Source organism: Heterodontus francisci, chromosome 27 (assembly GCF_036365525.1).
Source record: "Heterodontus francisci isolate sHetFra1 chromosome 27, sHetFra1.hap1, whole genome shotgun sequence".
NCBI lineage: Eukaryota > Metazoa > Chordata > Chondrichthyes > Heterodontiformes > Heterodontidae > Heterodontus > Heterodontus francisci.
This window is the reverse complement of record NC_090397.1, coordinates 5,325,463-5,346,878: the sequence shown is the minus strand read 5'-3', so window position 1 is coordinate 5,346,878 and position 21,416 is coordinate 5,325,463. Positions and strand designations below refer to the sequence as shown.

At 65.7% G+C, this 21,416-nt stretch overlaps 1 protein-coding gene across 1 annotated transcript in view; it reads right to left on the bottom strand.

Annotated features, from left to right (window-relative positions):
- The window catches only part of LOC137384864 (trichohyalin-like), a 38,671-nt gene extending 17,821 nt beyond the window's left edge, over nucleotides 1-20,850 (bottom strand). The window contains exons 1-15 of the mRNA XM_068059466.1: nucleotides 20,440-20,850; nucleotides 19,434-19,856; nucleotides 18,298-18,723; nucleotides 14,383-14,753; nucleotides 12,872-13,062; nucleotides 11,410-11,749; nucleotides 10,067-10,257; nucleotides 8,610-8,939; nucleotides 7,720-8,188; nucleotides 5,399-5,589; nucleotides 3,242-3,679; nucleotides 2,382-2,784; nucleotides 1,965-2,155; nucleotides 930-1,367; nucleotides 70-472 (exon numbers count right to left, since the gene is read on the bottom strand). Of these exons, the coding sequence (XP_067915567.1) occupies nucleotides 70-472; nucleotides 930-1,367; nucleotides 1,965-2,155; nucleotides 2,382-2,784; nucleotides 3,242-3,679; nucleotides 5,399-5,589; nucleotides 7,720-8,188; nucleotides 8,610-8,939; nucleotides 10,067-10,257; nucleotides 11,410-11,749; nucleotides 12,872-13,062; nucleotides 14,383-14,753; nucleotides 18,298-18,723; nucleotides 19,434-19,856; nucleotides 20,440-20,850 (5,216 nt within the window). The remainder of the gene's footprint in view (nucleotides 1-69; nucleotides 473-929; nucleotides 1,368-1,964; nucleotides 2,156-2,381; nucleotides 2,785-3,241; nucleotides 3,680-5,398; nucleotides 5,590-7,719; nucleotides 8,189-8,609; nucleotides 8,940-10,066; nucleotides 10,258-11,409; nucleotides 11,750-12,871; nucleotides 13,063-14,382; nucleotides 14,754-18,297; nucleotides 18,724-19,433; nucleotides 19,857-20,439) is intronic.
- Nucleotides 20,851-21,416: the final 566 nt, after the last annotated feature.

Here is a 21,416-nt window from a genome sequence, read left to right as displayed (position 1 = left end):
GCTCTGCTCTGCTATGCTCCAATCTAGGTCTGCCTCGCGCTGCTCTGCTGCGATCCCCGTCTGCCTCACGCTGCTCTGCTCCGATCCCCGTCTTCCTCGTGCTGCTCTGCTCTGCTCTGCTCTGATCCCGGTCTGCCTTGTGCAGCTCTGCTCCGATCCTGGTCTGCCTCGCGCTGCTCTGCTCCGATCCCCGTCTTCCTCGTGCTGCTCTGCTCTGCTCTGCTCCGATCCCCGTCTGCCTCTCGCTGCTCTGCTCCGATCCCGGTCTTCCTCGTGCTGCTCTGCTCTGCTATGCTCCAATCTAGGTCTGCCTCGCGCTGCTCTGCTGCGATCCCCGTCTGCCTCACGCTGCTCTGCACTGCTACAATCCCGGTCTGCCTTGCGATGCTCTGCTCCGATTCCGGTCTGCCTCGCGCTGCTCTGCTCCGATCCTGGTCAGCCTCCCGCTGCTCTGCTCTGCTTCGATCCCGGTCTGCCTTGCGATGCTCTGCTCCGATCCTGGTCAGCCTCCCGCTGCTCTGCTCTGCTCCGATCCCGGTCTGCCTCACGTTGCGCCGTTCTGCTCCGATCCCGGTCTGCCTTGCGATGCTCTGCTCTGCTCCGATCCTGGTCTGCCTTGCGATGCTCTGCTCCGATCCCGGTCTGCCTCGCGCTGCTCTGCTCCGATCCCTGTCTGCCTCACGCTGCTCTCCTCTGCTCCGATCCCGGTCTGCCTTGCGCTGCTCTGCTCCGATCCCGGTCTGCCCCGTGCTGCTCTGCTCTGCTCCGATCCCGGTCTGCCTCGTGCTGCTCTACTCTGCTCCAATCCCGGTCTGCCTCACGCTGTTCTGCTCTGCTCCGATCCCGAACTGCCTCACGCTGCTCTGCTCTGCTCCGATCCCGGTCTGCCTCGCGCTGCTCTCCTCTGCTCCGATCCCGGTCTGCCTCACGCTGCTCTCCTCTGCTCCGATCCCGGTCTGCCTCACGCTGCTCTCCTCTGCTCCGATCCCGGTCTGCCTCACGTTGCGCCGTTCTGCTCCGATCCCGCTCTGCCTTGCGCTGCTCTCCTCTGCTCCGATCCCGGTCTGCCTCACGCTGCTCTCCTCTGTTCCGATCCCGGTCTGCCTCACGCTGCTCTCCTCTGCTCCGATCCCGGTCCGCCTCACGCTGCTCTCCTCTGTTCCGATCCCCGTCTGCCTCACGTTGCGCCGTTCTGCTCCGATCCCGAACTGCCTCGCGCTGCTCTGCTCTGCTCCGATCCCGGTCTGCCTCGCGCTGCTCTGCTCCGATCCCCGTCTGCCTCACGTTGTGCCGTTCTGCTCCGATCCCGCTCTGCCTCGCGCTGCTCTGCTCTGCTCCGATCCCGGTCTGCCTCGCGCTGCTCTGCTCTGCTCCGATCCCCGTCTGCCTTGCGGTGCTCTGCTCCAATCCCGGTCTGCCTCGCGCTGCTCTGCTCCGATCCCCGTCTGCCTCGTGCTGCTCTGCTCTGCTCCGATCCCGCTCTGCCTCGCGCTGCTCTGCTCCGATCCCGGTCTGCCTCGCGCTGCTCTGCTCCGATCCCCGTCTGCCTCGTGCTGCTCTGCTCTGCTCCGATCCCGGTCTGCCTCGCGCTGCTCTGCTCCGATCCCGGTCTGCCCTGCGCTGCTCTGCTCCAATACCAGTCCGCCTCGTGCTGCTCTGCTCTGCTTCGATCCCGGTCTGCCTCACGCTGCTCTGCTTTTCTCCGATCCCTGTCTGCCTCACGCTGCTCTCCTCTGCTCCGATCCCGGTCTGCCTTGCGCTGCTCTGCTCCGATCCCGGTCTGCCTCGTGCTGCTCTGCTCTGCTCCGATCCCGGTCTGCCTCGTGCTGCTCTGCTCTGATCCCGGTCTGCCTCACGCTGCTCTGCTCTGCTCCGATCCCGAACTGCCTCACGCTGCTCTGCTCTGCTCCGATCCCGGTCTGCCTCGCGCTGCTCTCCTCTGCTCCGATCCCGGTCTGCCTCACGCTGCTCTCCTCTGCTCCGATCCCGGTCTGCCTCACGTTGCGCCGTTCTGCTCCGATCCCGGTCTGCCTTGCGCTGCTCTCCTCTGCTCCAATCCCGGTCTGCCTCACGCTGCTCTCCTCTGTTCCGATCCCGGTCTGCCTCACGCTGCTCTCCTCTGCTCCGATCCCGGTCCGCCTCACGCTGCTGTCCTCTGTTCCGATCCCCGTCTGCCTCGCGCTGCTCTGCTCCGATCCCGGTCTGCCTCGCGCTGCTCTGCTCTGCTCCGATCCCGGTCTGCCTCGCGCTGCTATGCTCCGATCCCGGTCTGCCTTCTGCTGCTCTGCTCCAATCCCGGTCTTCCTCGTGCTGCTCTGCTCTGCTATGCTCCAATCTAGGTCTGCCTCGCGCTGCTCTGCTGCGATCCCCGTCTGCCTCACGCTGCTCTGCTCCGATCCCCGTCTTCCTCGTGCTGCTCTGCTCTGCTCTGCTCTGATCCCGGTCTGCCTTGTGCAGCTCTGCTCCGATCCTGGTCTGCCTCGCGCTGCTCTGCTCCGATCCCCGTCTTCCTCGTGCTGCTCTGCTCTGCTCTGCTCCGATCCCCGTCTGCCTCTCGCTGCTCTGCTCCGATCCCGGTCTTCCTCGTGCTGCTCTGCTCTGCTATGCTCCAATCTAGGTCTGCCTCGCGCTGCTCTGCTGCGATCCCCGTCTGCCTCACGCTGCTCTGCACTGCTACAATCCCGGTCTGCCTTGCGATGCTCTGCTCCGATTCCGGTCTGCCTCGCGCTGCTCTGCTCCGATCCTGGTCAGCCTCCCGCTGCTCTGCTCTGCTTCGATCCCGGTCTGCCTTGCGATGCTCTGCTCCGATCCTGGTCAGCCTCCCGCTGCTCTGCTCTGCTCCGATCCCGGTCTGCCTCACGTTGCGCCGTTCTGCTCCGATCCCGGTCTGCCTTGCGATGCTCTGCTCTGCTCCGATCCTGGTCTGCCTTGCGATGCTCTGCTCCGATCCCGGTCTGCCTCGCGCTGCTCTGCTCCGATCCCTGTCTGCCTCACGCTGCTCTCCTCTGCTCCGATCCCGGTCTGCCTTGCGCTGCTCTGCTCCGATCCCGGTCTGCCCCGTGCTGCTCTGCTCTGCTCCGATCCCGGTCTGCCTCGTGCTGCTCTACTCTGCTCCAATCCCGGTCTGCCTCACGCTGTTCTGCTCTGCTCCGATCCCGAACTGCCTCACGCTGCTCTGCTCTGCTCCGATCCCGGTCTGCCTCGCGCTGCTCTCCTCTGCTCCGATCCCGGTCTGCCTCACGCTGCTCTCCTCTGCTCCGATCCCGGTCTGCCTCACGCTGCTCTCCTCTGCTCCGATCCCGGTCTGCCTCACGTTGCGCCGTTCTGCTCCGATCCCGCTCTGCCTTGCGCTGCTCTCCTCTGCTCCGATCCCGGTCTGCCTCACGCTGCTCTCCTCTGTTCCGATCCCGGTCTGCCTCACGCTGCTCTCCTCTGCTCCGATCCCGGTCCGCCTCACGCTGCTCTCCTCTGTTCCGATCCCCGTCTGCCTCACGTTGCGCCGTTCTGCTCCGATCCCGAACTGCCTCGCGCTGCTCTGCTCTGCTCCGATCCCGGTCTGCCTCGCGCTGCTCTGCTCCGATCCCCGTCTGCCTCACGTTGTGCCGTTCTGCTCCGATCCCGCTCTGCCTCGCGCTGCTCTGCTCTGCTCCGATCCCGGTCTGCCTCGCGCTGCTCTGCTCTGCTCCGATCCCCGTCTGCCTTGCGGTGCTCTGCTCCAATCCCGGTCTGCCTCGCGCTGCTCTGCTCCGATCCCCGTCTGCCTCGTGCTGCTCTGCTCTGCTCCGATCCCGCTCTGCCTCGCGCTGCTCTGCTCCGATCCCGGTCTGCCTCGCGCTGCTCTGCTCCGATCCCCGTCTGCCTCGTGCTGCTCTGCTCTGCTCCGATCCCGGTCTGCCTCGCGCTGCTCTGCTCCGATCCCGGTCTGCCCTGCGCTGCTCTGCTCCAATACCAGTCCGCCTCGTGCTGCTCTGCTCTGCTTCGATCCCGGTCTGCCTCACGCTGCTCTGCTTTTCTCCGATCCCCGTCTGCCTCATGCTGTTCTGCTCTGCTCCGATCACGGTCTGCCTCGCGCTGCTCTGCTCCAATCCCGGTCTGCCTCGTGCTGCTCTGCTCTGCTCCGATCCCGGTCTGCCTCGCGCTGCTCTGCTCCAATCCCGGTCTGCCTCGTGCTGCTCTGCTCTGCTCCGATCCCGGTCTGCCTCGTGCTGCTCTGCTCTGCTCTGCTCCAATCCCGGTCTGCCTCACGCTGTTCTGCTCTGCTCCGATCCCCGTCTTCCTCGTGCTGCTCTGCTCTGCTCCGATCCTGGTCTGCCTCGCGCTGCTATGCACCGATCCCCGTCTGCTTCGTGCTGCTCTGCTCATCTCCGATCCCTGTCTTCCTCGCGCTGCTCTGCTCTGCTCCGATCCCGGTCTGCCTCGCGCTGCTCTGCTCCAATCCCGGTCTGCCTCGTGCTGCTCTGCTCTGCTCCGATCCCGGTCTGCCTCGTGCTGCTCTGCTCTGCTCTGCTCCAATCCCGGTCTGCCTCACGCTGTTCTGCTCTGCTCCGATCCCCGTCTTCCTCGTGCTGCTCTGCTCTGCTCCGATCCTGGTCTGCCTCGCGCTGCTATGCACCGATCCCCGTCTGCTTCGTGCTGCTCTGCTCATCTCCGATCCCTGTCTTCCTCGCGCTGCTCTGCTCTGCTCCGATCCCCGTCTGCCTCGCGCTGCTCTGCTGCGATCCCGGTCTGCCTCGCGCTGCTCTGCTCTGCTCCGATCCCCGTCTGCCTTGCGGTGCTCTGCTCCAATCCCGGTCTGCCTCGCGCTGCTCTGCTCTGCTCCGATCCCCGTCTGCCTCGTGCTGCTCTGCTCTGCTCCGATCCCGGTCTGCCTCGCGCTGCTCTGCTCCAATCCCGGTCTGCCTCGTGCTGCTCTGCTCTGCTCCGATCCCGGTCTGCCTCGCGCTGCTCTGCTCCAATACCAGTCCGCCTCGTGCTGCTCTGCTCTGCTTCGATCCCGGTCTGCCTCACGCTGCTCTGCTTTTCTCCGATCCCCGTCTGCCTCGTGCTGCTCTGCTCTGCTCCGATCCCGGTCTGCCTTGTGCTGCTCTGCTCTGCTCCAATCCCGGTCTGCCTCACGCTGTTCTGCTCTGCTCCGATCCCCGTCTTCCTCGTGCTGCTCTGCTCTGCTCCGATCCTGGTCTGCCTCGCGCTGCTATGCACCGATCCCCGTCTGCTTCGTGCTGCTCTGCTCATCTCCGATCCCTGTCTTCCTCGCGCTGCTCTGCTCTGCTCCGATCCCGGTCTGCCTCACGCTGCTCTGCTCTGCTCCGATCCCCATCTGCCTCACGCTGCTCTGCTCTGCTCCGATCCCCGTCTGCCTTGCGCTGCTCTGCTCTGCTCCGATCCCCGTCTGCCTCACGCTGCTCTGCTCTGCTCCGATGCCCGTTTGCCTCGCGCTGTTCTGCTCTGTTCCGATCCCTGTCTTCCTCGCGCTGCTCTGCTCTGCTCCGATCCCGGTCTGCCTCACGCTGCTCTGCTCTGCTCCGATCCCCATCTGCCTCCCGCTGCTCTGCTCTGCTCCGATCCCTGTCTGCCTCGCGCTGCTCTGCTCTGCTCCGATCCCGGTCTGCCTCGCGCTGCTATGCTCCGATCCCGGTCTGCCTCGTGCTGCTCTGCTCCGATCCCCGTCTGCCTCGCGTGGTTCTGCTCTGCTCCGATCCCGGTCTGCCTCGCGCTGCTCTGCTCTGCTCCGATCCCCGTCTGCCTTGCGCTGCTCTGCACTGCTCTGATCCCCGTCTGCCTCGCGCTGCTCTGCTCTGCTCCGATGCCTGTTTGCCTCGCGCTGTTCTGCTCTGCTCCGATCCCGGTCTGCCTCGTGCTGCTCTGCTCCAATCCCGGTCTGCCTCGCTCTGCTCTGCTCCGATCCCCGTCTGCCTCGCGCTGTTCTGCTCTGCTCTGATCCCGGTCTGCCTCGCGCTGCTCTGCTCTGCTCCGATCCCCGTCTGCCTTGCGCTGCTCTGCTCCAATCCCGGTCTGCCTCGCGCTGCTCTGCTCTGCTCCGATCCCCGTCTGCCTCGTGCTGCTCTGCTCTGCTCCGATCCCGGTCTGCCTCGCGCTGCTCTGCTCCAATCCCGGTCTGCCTCGCGCTGCTCTGCTCTGCTCCGATCCCCGTCTGCCTCGTGCTGCTCTGCTCTGCTCCGATCCCCGTCTGCCTCGCGCTGTTCTGCTCTGCTCTGATCCCGGTCTGCCTCGCGCTGCTCTGCTCTGCTCCGATCCCCGTCTGCCTTGCGCTGCTCTGCTCCAATCCCGGTCTGCCTCGCGCTGCTCTGCTCTGCTCCGATCCCCGTCTGCCTCGTGCTGCTCTGCTCTGCTCCGATCCCGGTCTGCCTCGCGCTGCTCTGCTCCAATCCCGGTCTGCCTCGTGCTGCTCTGCTCTGCTCCGATCCCGGTCTGCCTCGCGCTGCTCTGCTCCAATACCAGTCCGCCTCGTGCTGCTCTGCTCTGCTTCGATCCCGGTCTGCCTCACGCTGCTCTGCTTTTCTCCGATCCCCGTCTGCCTCATGCTGTTCTGCTCTGCTCCGATCACGGTCTGCCTCGCGCTGCTCTGCTCCAATCCCGGTCTGCCTCGTGCTGCTCTGCTCTGCTCCGATCCCGGTCTGCCTCGCGCTGCTCTGCTCCAATCCCGGTCTGCCTCGTGCTGCTCTGCTCTGCTCCGATCCCGGTCTGCCTCGTGCTGCTCTGCTCTGCTCTGCTCCAATCCCGGTCTGCCTCACGCTGTTCTGCTCTGCTCCGATCCCCGTCTTCCTCGTGCTGCTCTGCTCTGCTCCGATCCTGGTCTGCCTCGCGCTGCTATGCACCGATCCCCGTCTGCTTCGTGCTGCTCTGCTCATCTCCGATCCCTGTCATCCTCGCGCTGCTCTGCTCTGCTCCGATCCCTGTCTTCCTCGCGCTGCTCTGCTCTGCTCCGATCCCCGTCTGCCTCGCGCTGCTCTGCTCTGCTCCGATCCCCGTCTGCCTTGCGGTGCTCTGCTCCAATCCCGGTCTGCCTCGCGCTGCTCTGCTCTGCTCCGATCCCCGTCTGCCTCGTGCTGCTCTGCTCTGCTCCGATCCCGGTCTGCCTCGCGCTGCTCTGCTCCAATCCCGGTCTGCCTCGTGCTGCTCTGCTCTGCTCCGATCCCGGTCTGCCTCGCGCTGCTCTGCTCCAATACCAGTCCGCCTCGTGCTGCTCTGCTCTGCTTCGATCCCGGTCTGCCTCACGCTGCTCTGCTTTTCTCCGATCCCCGTCTGCCTCATGCTGTTCTGCTCTGCTCCGATCACGGTCTGCCTCGCGCTGCTCTGCTCCAATCCCGGTCTGCCTCGTGCTGCTCTGCTCTGCTCCGATCCCGGTCTGCCTCGCGCTGCTCTGCTCCAATCCCGTCTGCCTCGTGCTGCTCTGCTCTGCTCCGATCCCGGTATGCCTCGTGCTGCTCTGCTCTGCTCCAATCCCGGTCTGCCTCACGCTGTTCTGCTCTGCTCCGATCCCCGTCTTCCTCGTGCTGCTCTGCTCTGCTCCGATCCTGGTCTGCCTCGCGCTGCTATGCACCGATCCCCGTCTGCTTCGTGCTGCTCTGCTCATCTCCGATCCCTGTCTTCCTCGCGCTGCTCTGCTCTGCTCCGATCCCGGTCTGCCTCACGATGCTCTGCTCTGCTCCGATCCCCATCTGCCTCACGCTGCTCTGCTCTGCTCCGATCCCCGTCTGCCTTGCGCTGCTCTGCTCTGCTCCGATCCCCGTCTGCCTCACGCTGCTCTGCTCTGCTCCGATGCCCGTTTGCCTCGCGCTGTTCAGCTCTGTTCCGATCCCTGTCTTCCTCGCGCTGCTCTGCTCTGCTCCGATCCCGGTCTGCCTCACGCTGCTCTGCTCTGCTCCGATCCCCATCTGCCTCCCGCTGCTCTGCTCTGCTCCGATCCCGGTCTGCCTCGCGCTGCTATGCTCCGATCCCGGTCTGCCTCGTGCTGCTCTGCTCCGATCCCCGTCTGCCTCGCGTGGTTCTGCTCTGCTCCGATCCCGGTCTGTCTCGCGCTGCTTTGCTCTGCTCCGATCCCCGTCTGCCTTGCGCTGCTCTGCACTGCTCTGATCCCCGTCTGCCTCGCGCTGCTCTGCTCTGCTCCGATGCCTGTTTGCCTCGCGCTGTTCTGCTCTGCTCCGATCCCGGTCTGCCTCGTGCTTCTCTGCTCCAATCCCGGTCTGCCTCGCTCTGCTCTGCTCCGATCCCCGTCTGCCTCGCGCTGTTCTGCTCTGCTCTGATCCCGGTCTGCCTCGCGCTGCTCTGTTCTGCTCCGATCCCCGTCTGCCTCACGCTGTTCTGCTCTGCTCCGATCCCGGTCTGCCTCGCGCTGCTCTGCTCTGCTCCGATCCCTGTCTGCCTCACGCTGATCTGCTCTGCTCCGAACCCCGTCTGCCTCACGCTGTTCTGCTCTGCTCCGATCCCGGTCTGCCTCGCGCTGCTCTGCTCTGCTCTGCTCCGATCCCCGTCTGCCTCGCGCTGTTCTGCTCTGCTCCGATCCCGGTCTGCCTCGCGCTGCTCTGCTCTGCTCCGATCCCGGTCTGCCTCGCGCTGCTCTCCTCTGCTCCGATCCCGGTCTGCCTCACGCTGCTCTCCTCTGCTCCGATCCCGGTCTGCCTCACGCTGCTGTTCTCTGCTCCGATCCCGGTCTGCCTCACGTTGCGCCGTTCTGCTCCGATCCCGCTCTGCCTTGCGCTGCTCTCCTCTGCTCCGATCCCGGTCTGCCTCACGCTGCTCTCCTCTGTTCCGATCCCGGTCTGCCTCACGCTGCTCTCCTCTGCTCCGATCCCGGTCCGCCTCACGCTGCTCTCCTCTGTTCCGATCCCCGTCTGCCTCACGTTGCGCCGTTCTGCTCCGATCCCGAACTGCCTCGCGCTGCTCTGCTCTGCTCCGATCCCGGTCTGCCTCGCGCTGCTCTGCTCCGATCCCTGTCTGCCTCACGCTGCTCTCCTCTGCTCCGATCCCGGTCTGCCTTGCGCTGCTCTGCTCCGATCCCGGTCTGCCTCGTGCTGCTCTGCTCTGCTCCGATCCCGGTCTGCCTTGCGCTGCTCTGCTCCGATCCCGCTCTGCCTCGCGCTGCTCTGCTCTGCTCCAATCCCGGTCTGCCTCGCGCTGCTCTGCTCTGCTCCGATCCCCGTCTGCCTCGCGCTGCTCTGCTCCGATCCCGGTCTGCCTCGCGCTGCTCTGCTCCGATCCCGGTCTGCCTCGCGCTGCTCTGCTCTGCTCCGATCCCCGCCTGCCTTGCGGTGCTCTGCTCCAATCCCGGTCTGCCTCGCGCTGCTCTGCTCTGCTCCGATCCCCGTCTGCCTCGTGCTGCTCTGCTCTGCTCCGATCCCGGTCTGCCTCGCGCTGCTCTGCTCCAATCCCGGTCTGCCTCGTGCTGCTCTGCTCTGCTCCGATCCCGGTCTGCCTCGCGCTGCTCTGCTCCAATACCAGTGCGCCTCGTGCTGCTCTGCTCTGCTTCGATCCCGGTCTGCCTCACGCTGCTCTGCTTTTCTCCGATCCCCGTCTGCCTCATGCTGTTCTGCTCTGCTCCGATCACGGTCTGCCTCGCGCTGCTCTGCTCCAATCCCGGTCTGCCTCGTGCTGCTCTGCTCTGCTCCGATCCCGGTCTGCCTCGCGCTGCTCTGCTCCAATCCCGGTCTGCCTCGTGCTGCTCTGCTCTGCTCCGATCCCGGTCTGCCTCGTGCTGCTCTGCTCTGCTCCAATCCCGGTCTGCCTCACGCTGTTCTGCTCTGCTCCGATCCCCGTCTTCCTCGTGCTGCTCTGCTCTGCTCCGATCCTGGTCTGCCTCGCGCTGCTATGCACCGATCCCCGTCTGCTTCGTGCTGCTCTGCTCATCTCCGATCCCTGTCTTCCTCGCGCTGCTCTGCTCTGCTCCGATCCCGGTCTGCCTCACGCTGCTCTGCTCTGCTCCGATCCCCATCTGCCTCACGCTGCTCTGCTCTGCTCCGATCCCCGTCTGCCTTGCACTGCTCTGCTCTGCTCCGATCCCCGTCTGCCTTGCGCTGCTCTGCTCTGCTCCGATCCCCGTCTGCCTCACGCTGCTCTGCTCTGCTCCGATGCCCGTTTGCCTCGCGCTGTTCTGCTCTGTTCCGATCCCTGTCTTCCTCGCGCTGCTCTGCTCTGCTCCGCTCCCGGTCTGCCTCACGCTGCTCTGCTCTGCTCCGAAACCCATCTGCCTCCCGCTGCTCTGCTCTGCTCCGATCCCTGTCTGCCTCGCGCTGCTCTGCTCTGCTCCGATCCCGGTCTGCCTCGCGCTGCTATGCTCCGATCCCGGTCTGCCTCGTGCTGCTCTGCTTCGATCCCCGTCTGCCTCGCGTGGTTCTGCTCTGCTCCGATCCCGGTCTGCCTCGCGCTGCTCTGCTCTGCTCCGATCCCCGTCTGCCTTGCGCTGCTCTGCACTGCTCTGATCCCCGTCTGCCTCGCGCTGCTCTGCTCTGCTCCGATGCCTGTTTGCCTCGCGCTGTTCTGCTCTGCTCCGATCCCGGTCTGCCTCGTGCTGCTCTGCTCCGATCCCCGTCTGCCTCGCGCTGTTCTGCTCTGCTCTGATCCCAGTCTGCCTCGCGCTGCTCTGCTCTTCTCCGATCCCCGTCTGCCTCACGCTGTTCTGCTCTGCTCCGATGCCGGTCTGCCTCGCGCTGCTCTGCTCTGCTCCGATCCCTGTCTGCCTCGTGCTGTTCTGCTCTGCTCCGATCCCGGTCTGCCTCGCGCTGATCTGCTCTGCTCCGATCCCCGTCTGCCTCACGCTGTTCTGCTCTGCTCCGATCCCGGTCTGCCTCGCCCTGCTCTGCTCTGCTCCGATCCCCGTCTGCCTCGCGCTGTTCTGCTCTGCTCCGATCCCGGTCTGCCTCGCGCTGCTCTGCTCTGCTCCGATCCCGGTCTGCCTCGCGCTGCTCTGCTCTGCTCCGATCCCGGTCTGCCTCGCACTGCTCTGCTCCGATCCAGGTCTGCCTCGCGCTGCTCTGCTCTGCTCCGATCCCGGTCTGCCTCGTGCTGCTTTGCTCTGCTCCGATCCCGGTCTGCCTCGTGCTGCTCTGCTCTGCTCCGATCCCGGTCTGCCTCGTGCTGCTCTGCTCTGCTCCGATCCCGGTCTGCCTCGCGCTGCTCTGCTCCAATACCAGTCCGCCTCGTGCTGCTCTGCTCTGCTCCGATCCCGGTCTGCCTCGCGCTGCTCTGCTCTGCTCCGATCCCTGTCTGCCTCACGCTGATCTGCTCTGCTCCGATCCCCGTCTGCCTCACGCTGTTCTGCTCTGCTCCGATCCCGGTCTGCCTCGCGCTGCTCTGCTCTGCTCTGCTCCGATCCCCGTCTGCCTCGCGCTGTTCTGCTCTGCTCCGATCCCGGTCTGCCTCGCGCTGCTCTGCTCTGCTCCGATCCCGGTCTGCCTCGCGCTGCTCTCCTCTGCTCCGATCCCGGTCTGCCTCACGCTGCTCTCCTCTGCTCCGATCCCGGCCTGCCTCACGCTGCTGTTCTCTGCTCCGATCCCGGTCTGCCTCACGTTGCGCCGTTCTGCTCCGATCCCGCTCTGCCTTGCGCTGCTCTCCTCTGCTCCGATCCCGGTCTGCCTCACGCTGCTCTCCTCTGTTCCGATCCCGGTCTGCCTCACGCTGCTCTCCTCTGCTCCGATCCCGGTCCGCCTCACGCTGCTCTCCTCTGTTCCGATCCCCGTCTGCCTCACGTTGCGCCGTTCTGCTCCGATCCCGAACTGCCTCGCGCTGCTCTGCTCTGCTCCGATCCCGGTCTGCCTCGCACTGCTCTGCTCCGATCCCTGTCTGCCTCACGCTGCTCTCCTCTGCTCCGATCCCGGTCTGCCTTGCGCTGCTCTGCTCCGATCCCGGTCTGCCTCGTGCTGCTCTGCTCTGCTCCGATCCCGGTCTGCCTTGCGCTGCTCTGCTCCGATCCCGCTCTGCCTCGCGCTGCTCTGCTCTGCTCCAATCCCGGTCTGCCTCGCGCTGCTCTGCTCTGCTCCGATCCCCGTCTGCCTCGCGCTGCTCTGCTCCGATCCCGGTCTGCCTCGCGCTGCTCTGCTCCGATCCCGGTCTGCCTCGCGCTGCTCTGCTCTGCTCCGATCCCCGCCTGCCTTGCGGTGCTCTGCTCCAATCCCGGTCTGCCTCGCGCTGCTCTGCTCTGCTCCGATCCCCGTCTGCCTCGTGCTGCTCTGCTCTGCTCCGATCCCGGTCTGCCTCGCGCTGCTCTGCTCCAATCCCGGTCTGCCTCGTGCTGCTCTGCTCTGCTCCGATCCCGGTCTGCCTCGCGCTGCTCTGCTCCAATACCAGTCCGCCTCGTGCTGCTCTGCTCTGCTTCGATCCCGGTCTGCCTCACGCTGCTCTGCTTTTCTCCGATCCCCGTCTGCCTCATGCTGTTCTGCTCTGCTCCGATCACGGTCTGCCTCGCGCTGCTCTGCTCCAATCCCGGTCTGCCTCGTGCTGCTCTGCTCTGCTCCGATCCCGGTCTGCCTCGCGCTGCTCTGCTCCAATCCCGGTCTGCCTCGTGCTGCTCTGCTCTGCTCCGATCCCGGTCTGCCTCGTGCTGCTCTGCTCTGCTCCAATCCCGGTCTGCCTCACGCTGTTCTGCTCTGCTCCGATCCCCGTCTTCCTCGTGCTGCTCTGCTCTGCTCCGATCCTGGTCTGCCTCGCGCTGCTATGCACCGATCCCCGTCTGCTTCGTGCTGCTCTGCTCATCTCCGATCCCTGTCTTCCTCGCGCTGCTCTGCTCTGCTCCGATCCCGGTCTGCCTCACGCTGCTCTGCTCTGCTCCGATCCCCATCTGCCTCACGCTGCTCTGCTCTGCTCCGATCCCCGTCTGCCTTGCACTGCTCTGCTCTGCTCCGATCCCCGTCTGCCTCACGCTGCTCTGCTCTGCTCCGATGCCCGTTTGCCTCGCGCTGTTCTGCTCTGTTCCGATCCCTGTCTTCCTCGCGCTGCTCTGCTCTGCTCCGATCCCGGTCTGCCTCACGCTGCTCTGCTCTGCTCCGATCCCCATCTGCCTCCCGCTGCTCTGCTCTGCTCCGATCCCTGTCTGCCTCGCGCTGCTCTGCTCTGCTCCGATCCCGGTCTGCCTCGCGCTGCTATGCTCCGATCCCGGTCTGCCTCGTGCTGCTCTGCTTCGATCCCCGTCTGCCTCGCGTGGTTCTGCTCTGCTCCGATCCCGGTCTGCCTCGCGCTGCTCTGCTCTGCTCCGATCCCCGTCTGCCTTGCGCTGCTCTGCACTGCTCTGATCCCCGTCTGCCTCGCGCTGCTCTGCTCTGCTCCGATGCCTGTTTGCCTCGCGCTGTTCTGCTCTGCTCCGATCCCGGTCTGCCTCGTGCTGCTCTGCTCCGATCCCGGTCTGCCTCGCTCTGCTCTGCTCCGATCCCCGTCTGCCTCGCGCTGTTCTGCTCTGCTCTGATCCCAGTCTGCCTCGCGCTGCTCTGCTCTGCTCCGATCCCCATCTGCCTCACGCTGTTCTGCTCTGCTCCGATGCCGGTCTGCCTCGCGCTGCTCTGCTCTGCTCCGATCCCTGTCTGCCTCGTGCTGTTCTGCTCTGCTCCGATCCCGGTCTGCCTCGCGCTGATCTGCTCTGCTCCGATCCCCGTCTGCCTCACGCTGTTCTGCTCTGCTCCGATCCCGGTCTGCCTCGCCCTGCTCTGCTCTGCTCCGATCCCCGTCTGCCTCGCGCTGTTCTGCTCTGCTCCGATCTCGGTCTGCCTCGCGCTGCTCTGCTCTGCTCCGATCCCGGTCTGCCTCGCGCTGCTCTGCTCTGCTCCGATCCCGGTCTGCCTCGCACTGCTCTGCTCCGATCCAGGTCTGCCTCGCGCTGCTCTGCTCTGCTCCGATCCCGGTCTGCCTCGTGCTGCTTTGCTCTGCTCCGATCCCGGTCTGCCTCGTGCTGCTCTGCTCTGCTCCGATCCCGGTCTGCCTCGTGCTGCTCTGCTCTGCTCCGATCCCGGTCGGCCTCGCCCTGCTCTGCTCCAATCCCCGTCTGCCTTGCGCTGCTCTGCTCTGCTCCGATCCCGGTCTGCCTCGCGCTGCTCTGTTCTGCTCCGATCCCCGTCTGCCTCGCTGCTCTGCTCTGCTCCGATCCCCGTCTTCCTCGTGCTGCTCTGCTCTGCTCCGATCCCGGTCTGCCTCGCGCTGCTATGCACCGATCCCCGTCTGCTTCGTGCTGCTCTGCTCTTCTCCGATCCCTGTCTTCCTCGCGCTGCTCTGCTCTGCTCCGATCCCGATCTGCCTCACGCTGTTCTGCTCTGCTCCGATCCCGGTCTGCCTCGCGCTGCTCTGCTCTGCTCTGCTCCGATCCCCGTCTGCCTCGCGCTGTTCTGCTCTGCTCCGATCCCGGTCTGCCTCGCGCTGCTCTGCTCTGCTCCGATCCCGGTCTGCCTCGCGCTGCTCTCCTCTGCTCCGATCCCGGTCTGCCTCACGCTGCTCTCCTCTGCTCCGATCCCGGCCTGCCTCACGCTGCTGTTCTCTGCTCCGATCCCGGTCTGCCTCACGTTGCGCCGTTCTGCTCCGATCCCGCTCTGCCTTGCGCTGCTCTCCTCTGCTCCGATCCCGGTCTGCCTCACGCTGCTCTCCTCTGTTCCGATCCCGGTCTGCCTCACGCTGCTCTCCTCTGCTCCGATCCCGGTCCGCCTCACGCTGCTCTCCTCTGTTCCGATCCCCGTCTGCCTCACGTTGCGCCGTTCTGCTCCGATCCCGAACTGCCTCGCGCTGCTCTGCTCTGCTCCGATCCCGGTCTGCCTCGCACTGCTCTGCTCCGATCCCTGTCTGCCTCACGCTGCTCTCCTCTGCTCCGATCCCGGTCTGCCTTGCGCTGCTCTGCTCCGATCCCGGTCTGCCTCGTGCTGCTCTGCTCTGCTCCGATCCCGGTCTGCCTTGCGCTGCTCTGCTCCGATCCCGCTCTGCCTCGCGCTGCTCTGCTCTGCTCCAATCCCGGTCTGCCTCGCGCTGCTCTGCTCTGCTCCGATCCCCGTCTGCCTCGCGCTGCTCTGCTCCGATCCCGGTCTGCCTCGCGCTGCTCTGCTCCGATCCCGGTCTGCCTCGCGCTGCTCTGCTCTGCTCCGATCCCCGCCTGCCTTGCGGTGCTCTGCTCCAATCCCGGTCTGCCTCGCGCTGCTCTGCTCTGCTCCGATCCCCGTCTGCCTCGTGCTGCTCTGCTCTGCTCCGATCCCGGTCTGCCTCGCGCTGCTCTGCTCCAATCCCGGTCTGCCTCGTGCTGCTCTGCTCTGCTCCGATCCCGGTCTGCCTCGCGCTGCTCTGCTCCAATACCAGTCCGCCTCGTGCTGCTCTGCTCTGCTTCGATCCCGGTCTGCCTCACGCTGCTCTGCTTTTCTCCGATCCCCGTCTGCCTCATGCTGTTCTGCTCTGCTCCGATCACGGTCTGCCTCGCGCTGCTCTGCTCCAATCCCGGTCTGCCTCGTGCTGCTCTGCTCTGCTCCGATCCCGGTCTGCCTCGCGCTGCTCTGCTCCAATCCCGGTCTGCCTCGTGCTGCTCTGCTCTGCTCCGATCCCGGTCTGCCTCGTGCTGCTCTGCTCTGCTCCAATCCCGGTCTGCCTCACGCTGTTCTGCTCTGCTCCGATCCCCGTCTTCCTCGTGCTGCTCTGCTCTGCTCCGATCCTGGTCTGCCTCGCGCTGCTATGCACCGATCCCCGTCTGCTTCGTGCTGCTCTGCTCATCTCCGATCCCTGTCTTCCTCGCGCTGCTCTGCTCTGCTCCGATCCCGGTCTGCCTCACGCTGCTCTGCTCTGCTCCGATCCCCATCTGCCTCACGCTGCTCTGCTCTGCTCCGATCCCCGTCTGCCTTGCACTGCTCTGCTCTGCTCCGATCCCCGTCTGCCTCACGCTGCTCTGCTCTGCTCCGATGCCCGTTTGCCTCGCGCTGTTCTGCTCTGTTCCGATCCCTGTCTTCCTCGCGCTGCTCTGCTCTGCTCCGATCCCGGTCTGCCTCACGCTGCTCTGCTCTGCTCCGATCCCCATCTGCCTCCCGCTGCTCTGCTCTGCTCCGATCCCTGTCTGCCTCGCGCTGCTCTGCTCTGCTCCGATCCCGGTCTGCCTCGCGCTGCTATGCTCCGATCCCGGTCTGCCTCGTGCTGCTCTGCTTCGATCCCCGTCTGCCTCGCGTGGTTCTGCTCTGCTCCGATCCCGGTCTGCCTCGCGCTGCTCTGCTCTGCTCCGATCCCCGTCTGCCTTGCGCTGCTCTGCACTGCTCTGATCCCCGTCTGCCTCGCGCTGCTCTGCTCTGCTCCGATGCCTGTTTGCCTCGCGCTGTTCTGCTCTGCTCCGATCCCGGTCTGCCTCGTGCTGCTCTGCTCCGATCCCGGTCTGCCTCGCTCTGCTCTGCTCCGATCCCCGTCTGCCTCGCGCTGTTCTGCTCTGCTCTGATCCCAGTCTGCCTCGCGCTGCTCTGCTCTGCTCCAATCCCCATCTGCCTCACGCTGTTCTGCTCTGCTCCGATGCCGGTCTGCCTCGCGCTGCTCTGCTCTGCTCCGATCCCTGTCTGCCTCGTGCTGTTCTGCTCTGCTCCGATCCCGGTCTGCCTCGCGCTGATCTGCTCTGCTCCGATCCCCGTCTGCCTCACGCTGTTCTGCTCTGCTCCGATCCCGGTCTGCCTCGCCCTGCTCTGCTCTGCTCCGATCCCCGTCTGCCTCGCGCTGTTCTGCTCTGCTCCGATCTCGGTCTGCCTCGCGCTGCTCTGCTCTGCTCCGATCCCGGTCTGCCTCGCGCTGCTCTGCTCTGCTCCGATCCCGTTCTGCCTCGCACTGCTCTGCTCCGATCCAGGTCTGCCTCGCGCTGCTCTGCTCTGCTCCGATCCCGGTCTGCCTCGTGCTGCTTTGCTCTGCTCCGATCCCGGTCTGCCTCGTGCTGCTCTGCTCTGCTCCGATCCCGGTCTGCCTCGTGCTGCTCTGCTCTGCTCCGATCCCGGTCGGCCTCGCCCTGCTCTGCTCCAATCCCCGTCTGCCTTGCGCTGCTCTGCTCTGCTCCGATCCCGGTCTGCCTCGCGCTGCTCTGTTCTGCTCCGATCCCCGTCTGCCTCGCTGCTCTGCTCTGCTCCGATCCCCGTCTTCCTCGTGCTGCTCTGCTCTGCTCCGATCCCGGTCTGCCTCGCGCTGCTATGCACCGATCCCCGTCTGCTTCGTGCTGCTCTGCTCTTCTCCGATCCCTGTCTTCCTCGCGCTGCTCTGCTCTGCTCCGATCCCGATCTGCCTCACGCTGCTCTGCTCTGCTCCGATCCCCATCTGCCTCACGCTGCTCTGCTCTGCTCCGATCCCCGTCTGCCTTGCGCTGCTCTGCTCTGCTCCGATCCCCGTCTGCCTCACGCTGCTCTGCTCTGCTCCGATGCCCGTTTGCCTCGCGCTGTTCTGCTCTGTTCCGATCCCTGTCTTCCTCGCGCTGCTCTGCTCTGCTCCGATCCCGGTCTGCCTCACGCTGCTCTGCTCTGCTCCGATCCCCATCTGCCTCACGCTGCTCTGCTCTGCTCCGATCCCTGTCTGCCTCGCGCTGCTCTGCTCTGCTCCGATCCCGGTCTGCCTCGCGCTGCTATGCTCCGATCCCGGTCTGCCTCGTGCTGCTCTGCTCCGATCCCCGTCTGCCTCGCGTGGTTCTGCTCTGCTCCGATCCCGGTCTGCCTCGCGCTGCTCTGCTCTGCTCCGATCCCCGTCTGCCTTGCGCTGCTCTGCACTGCTCCGATCCCCGTCTGCCTCGCGCTGCTCTGCTCTGCTCCGATGCCTGTTTGCCTCGCGCTGTTCTGCTCTGCTCCGATCCCGGTCTGCCTCGTGCTGCTCTGCTCCGATCCCGGTCTGCCTCGCTCTGCTCTGCTCCGATCCCCGTCTGCCTCGCGCTGTTCTGCTCTGCTCTGATCCCGGTCTGCCTCGCGCTGCTCTGCTCTGCTCCGATCCCCGTCTGCCTCACGCTGTTCTGCTCTGCTCCGATCCCGGTCTGCCTCGCGCTGCTCTGCTCTGCTCCGATCCCTGTCTGCCTTGCGCTGTTCTGCTCTGCTCCGATCCCGGTCTGCCTCGCGCTGATCTGCTCTGCTCCGATCCCCGTCTGCCTCACGCTGTTCTGCTCTGCTCCGATCCCCGTCTGCCTCGCGCTGTTCTGCTCTGCTCCGATCCCGGTCTGCCTCGCGCTGCTCTGCTCTGCTCCGATCCCGGTCTGCCTCACGCTGCTCTGCTCTGCTCCGATCCCGGTCTGCCTCGCACTGCTCTGCTCCGATCCAGGTCTGCCTCGCGCTGCTCTGCTCTGCTCCGATCCCGGTCTGCCTCGTGCTGCTTTGCTCTGCTCCGATCCCGGTCTGCCTCGTGCTGCTCTGCTCTGCTCCGATCCCGGTCTGCCTCGTGCTGCTCTGCTCTGCTCCGATTGTGGTCGGCCTCGCCCTGCTCTGCTCCAATCCCCGTCTGCCTTGCGCTGCTCTGCTCTGCTCCGATCCCGGTCTGCCTCGCGCTGCTCTGTTCTGCTCCGATCCCCGTCTGCCACGCTGCTCTGCTCTGCTCTGATCCCCGTCTGCCTTGCGCTGCTCTGCTCTGCTCCGATCCCCGTTTGCCTCGTGCTGCCATGCTCTGCTCCGATCCCAGTATGCCTCGCGCTGCTCTGCTCTGCTCCGATCCCGGTCTGCCTCGCGCTGCTCTGCTCCGATCCCGGTCTGCCTCGTGCTGCTCTGCTCCAATACCAGTCCGCCTCGTGCTGCTCTGCTCTGCTTCGATCCCGGTCTGCCTCACGCTGCTCTGCTTTTCTCCGATCCCCGTCTGCCTCATGCTGTTCTGCTCTGCTCCGATCACGGTCTGCCTCGCGCTGCTCTGCTCCAATCCCGGTCTGCCTCGTGCTGCTCTGCTCTGCTCCGATCCCGGTCTGCCTCGCGCTGCTCTGCTCCAATCCCGGTCTGCCTCGTGCTGCTCTGCTCTGCTCCGATCCCGGTCTGCCTCACGCTGCTCTGCTCTGCTCCAATCCCGGTCTGCCTCGTGCTGCTCTGCTCTGCTCCAATCCCGGTCTGCCTCACGCTGCTCTGCTCTGCTCCAATCCCGGTCTGCCTCACGCTGCTCTGCTCTGCTCCGAACCCCGTCTGCCTCACGCTGTTCTGCTCTGCTCCGATCCCCGTCTTCCTCGTGCTGCTCTGCTCTGCTCCGATCGCCGTTTGCCTCGTGCTGCTCTGCTCTGCTCTGATCCCGGTCTGCCTCACGCTTCTCTGCTCTGCTCTAATCCCCGTCTGCCTCACGCTGCTCTGCTCTGCTCTGCTCCGAACCAGGTCTGCCTCACGCCGCTCTGCTCTCCTCTGATCCCCGTCTGCCTCACGCTGCTCTGCTCTGCTCCGATCCCGGTCTGCCTCACGCTGCTCTCCTCTGCACCGATCCCCGTCGTGCTTCGTGCTGCTCTGCTCTGCTCTGCTCCGATCCCTGTCTTCCTCGTGCTGCTCTGCTCTGCTCCGATCCCGGTCTGCCTCTAGCCGCTCTGCTCTGCTCCGATCCCGGTCTGCCTCTAGCAGCTCTGCTCTGCTCCAATCCCGGTCTGCCTCTAGCTGCTCTCCTCTGTTCCGATCCCGGTCTGCCTCACGCAGCTCTGCTCTGCTCCGATCCCGGTCTGCCTCGCGCTGCTCTGCTCCGATCCCTGTCTGCCTCACGTTGCGCCGTTCTGCTCCGATCCCGAACTGCCTCGCGCTGCTCTGCTCTGCTCCGATCCCCGTCTGCCTCGCGCTGCTCTGCTCCGATCCCGGTCTGCCTCGCGCTGCTCTGCTCCGATCCCGGTCTGCCTCGCGCTGCTCTGCTCTGCTCCGATCCCCGCCTGCCTTGCGGTGCTCTGCTCCAATCCCGGTCTGCCTCGCGCTGCTCTGCTCTGCTCCGATCCCCGTCTGCCTTGCGCTGCTCTGCTCCAATCCCGGTCTGCCTCGCGCTGCTCTGCTCTGCTCCGATCCCCGTCTGCCTCGTGCTGCTCTGCTCTGCTCCGATCCCGGTCTGCCTCGCGCTGCTCTGCTCCAATCCCGGTCTGCCTCGTGCTGCTCTGCTCTGCTCCGATCCCGGTCTGCCTCGCGCTGCTCTGCTCCAATACCAGTCCGCCTCGTGCTGCTCTGCTCTGCTTCGATCCCGGTCTGCCTCACGCTGCTCTGCTTTTCTCCGATCCCCGTCTGCCTCATGCTGTTCTGCTCTGCTCCGATCACGGTCTGTCTCGCGCTGCTCTGCTCCAATCCCGGTCTGCCTCGTGCTGCTCTGCTCTGCTCCGATCCCGGTCTGCCTCGCGCTGCTCTGCTCCAATCCCGGTCTGCCTCGTGCTGCTCTGCTCTGCTCCGATCCCGGTCTGCCTCACGCTGCTCTGCTCTGCTCCAATCCCGGTCTGCCTCGTGCTGCTCTGCTCTGCTCCAATCCCGGTCTGCCTCACGCTGCTCTGCTCTGCTCCGAACCCCGTCTGCCTCACGCTGTTCTGCTCTGCTCCAATCCCCGTCTTCCTCGTGCTGCTCTGCTCTGCTCCGATCCCGGTCTGCCTCGTGCTGCTATGCACCGATCCCCGTCTGCTTCGTGCTGCTCTGCTCTTCTCCGATCCCTGTCTTCCTCGCGCTGCTCTGCTCTGCTCCGATCCCGGTCTGCCTCGCGCTGCTCTGCTCCAATCCCGGTCTGCCTCGTGCTGCTCTGCTCTGCTTCGATCCCCATCTGCCTCACGCTGCTCTGCTCTGCTCCGATCCCCGTCTGCCTTGCGCTGCTCTGCTCTGCTCCGATCCCCGTCTGCCTCACGCTGCTCTGCTCTGCTCCGATGCCCGTTTGCCTCGCGCTGTTCTGCTCTGTTCCGATCCCTGTCTTCCTCGCGCTGCTCTGCTCTGCTCCGATCCCGGTCTGCCTCACGCTGCTCTGCTCTGCTCCGATCCCCATCTGCCTCACGCTGCTCTGCTCTGCTCCGATCCCGGTCTGCCTCGCGCTGCTATGCTCTGATCCCGGTCTGCCTCGTGCTGCTCTGCTCCGATCCCCGTCTGCCTCGCGTGGTTCTGCTCTGCTCCGATCCCGGTCTGCCTCGCGCTGCTCTGCTCTGCTCCTATCCCCGTCTGCCTTGCGCTGCTCTGCACTGCTCCGATCCCCGTCTGCCTCGCGCTGCTCTGCTCTGCTCCGATGCCTGTTTGCCTCGCGCTGTTCTGCTCTGCTCCGATCCCGGTCTGCCTCGTGCTGCTCTGCTCCGATCCCGGTCTGCCTCGCTCTGCTCTGCTCCGATCCCCGTCTGCCTCGCGCTGTTCTGCTCTGCTCTGATCCCGGTCTGCCTCGCGCTGCTCTGCTCTGCTCCAATCCCCGTCTGCCTCACGCTGTTCTGCTCTGCTCCGATCCCGGTCTGCCTCGCGTTGTTCTGCTCTGCTCCGATCCCTGTCTGCCTCGCGCTGTTCTGCTCTGCTCCGATCCCGGTCTGCCTCGCGCTGATCTGCTCTGCTCCGATCCCCGTCTGCCTCACG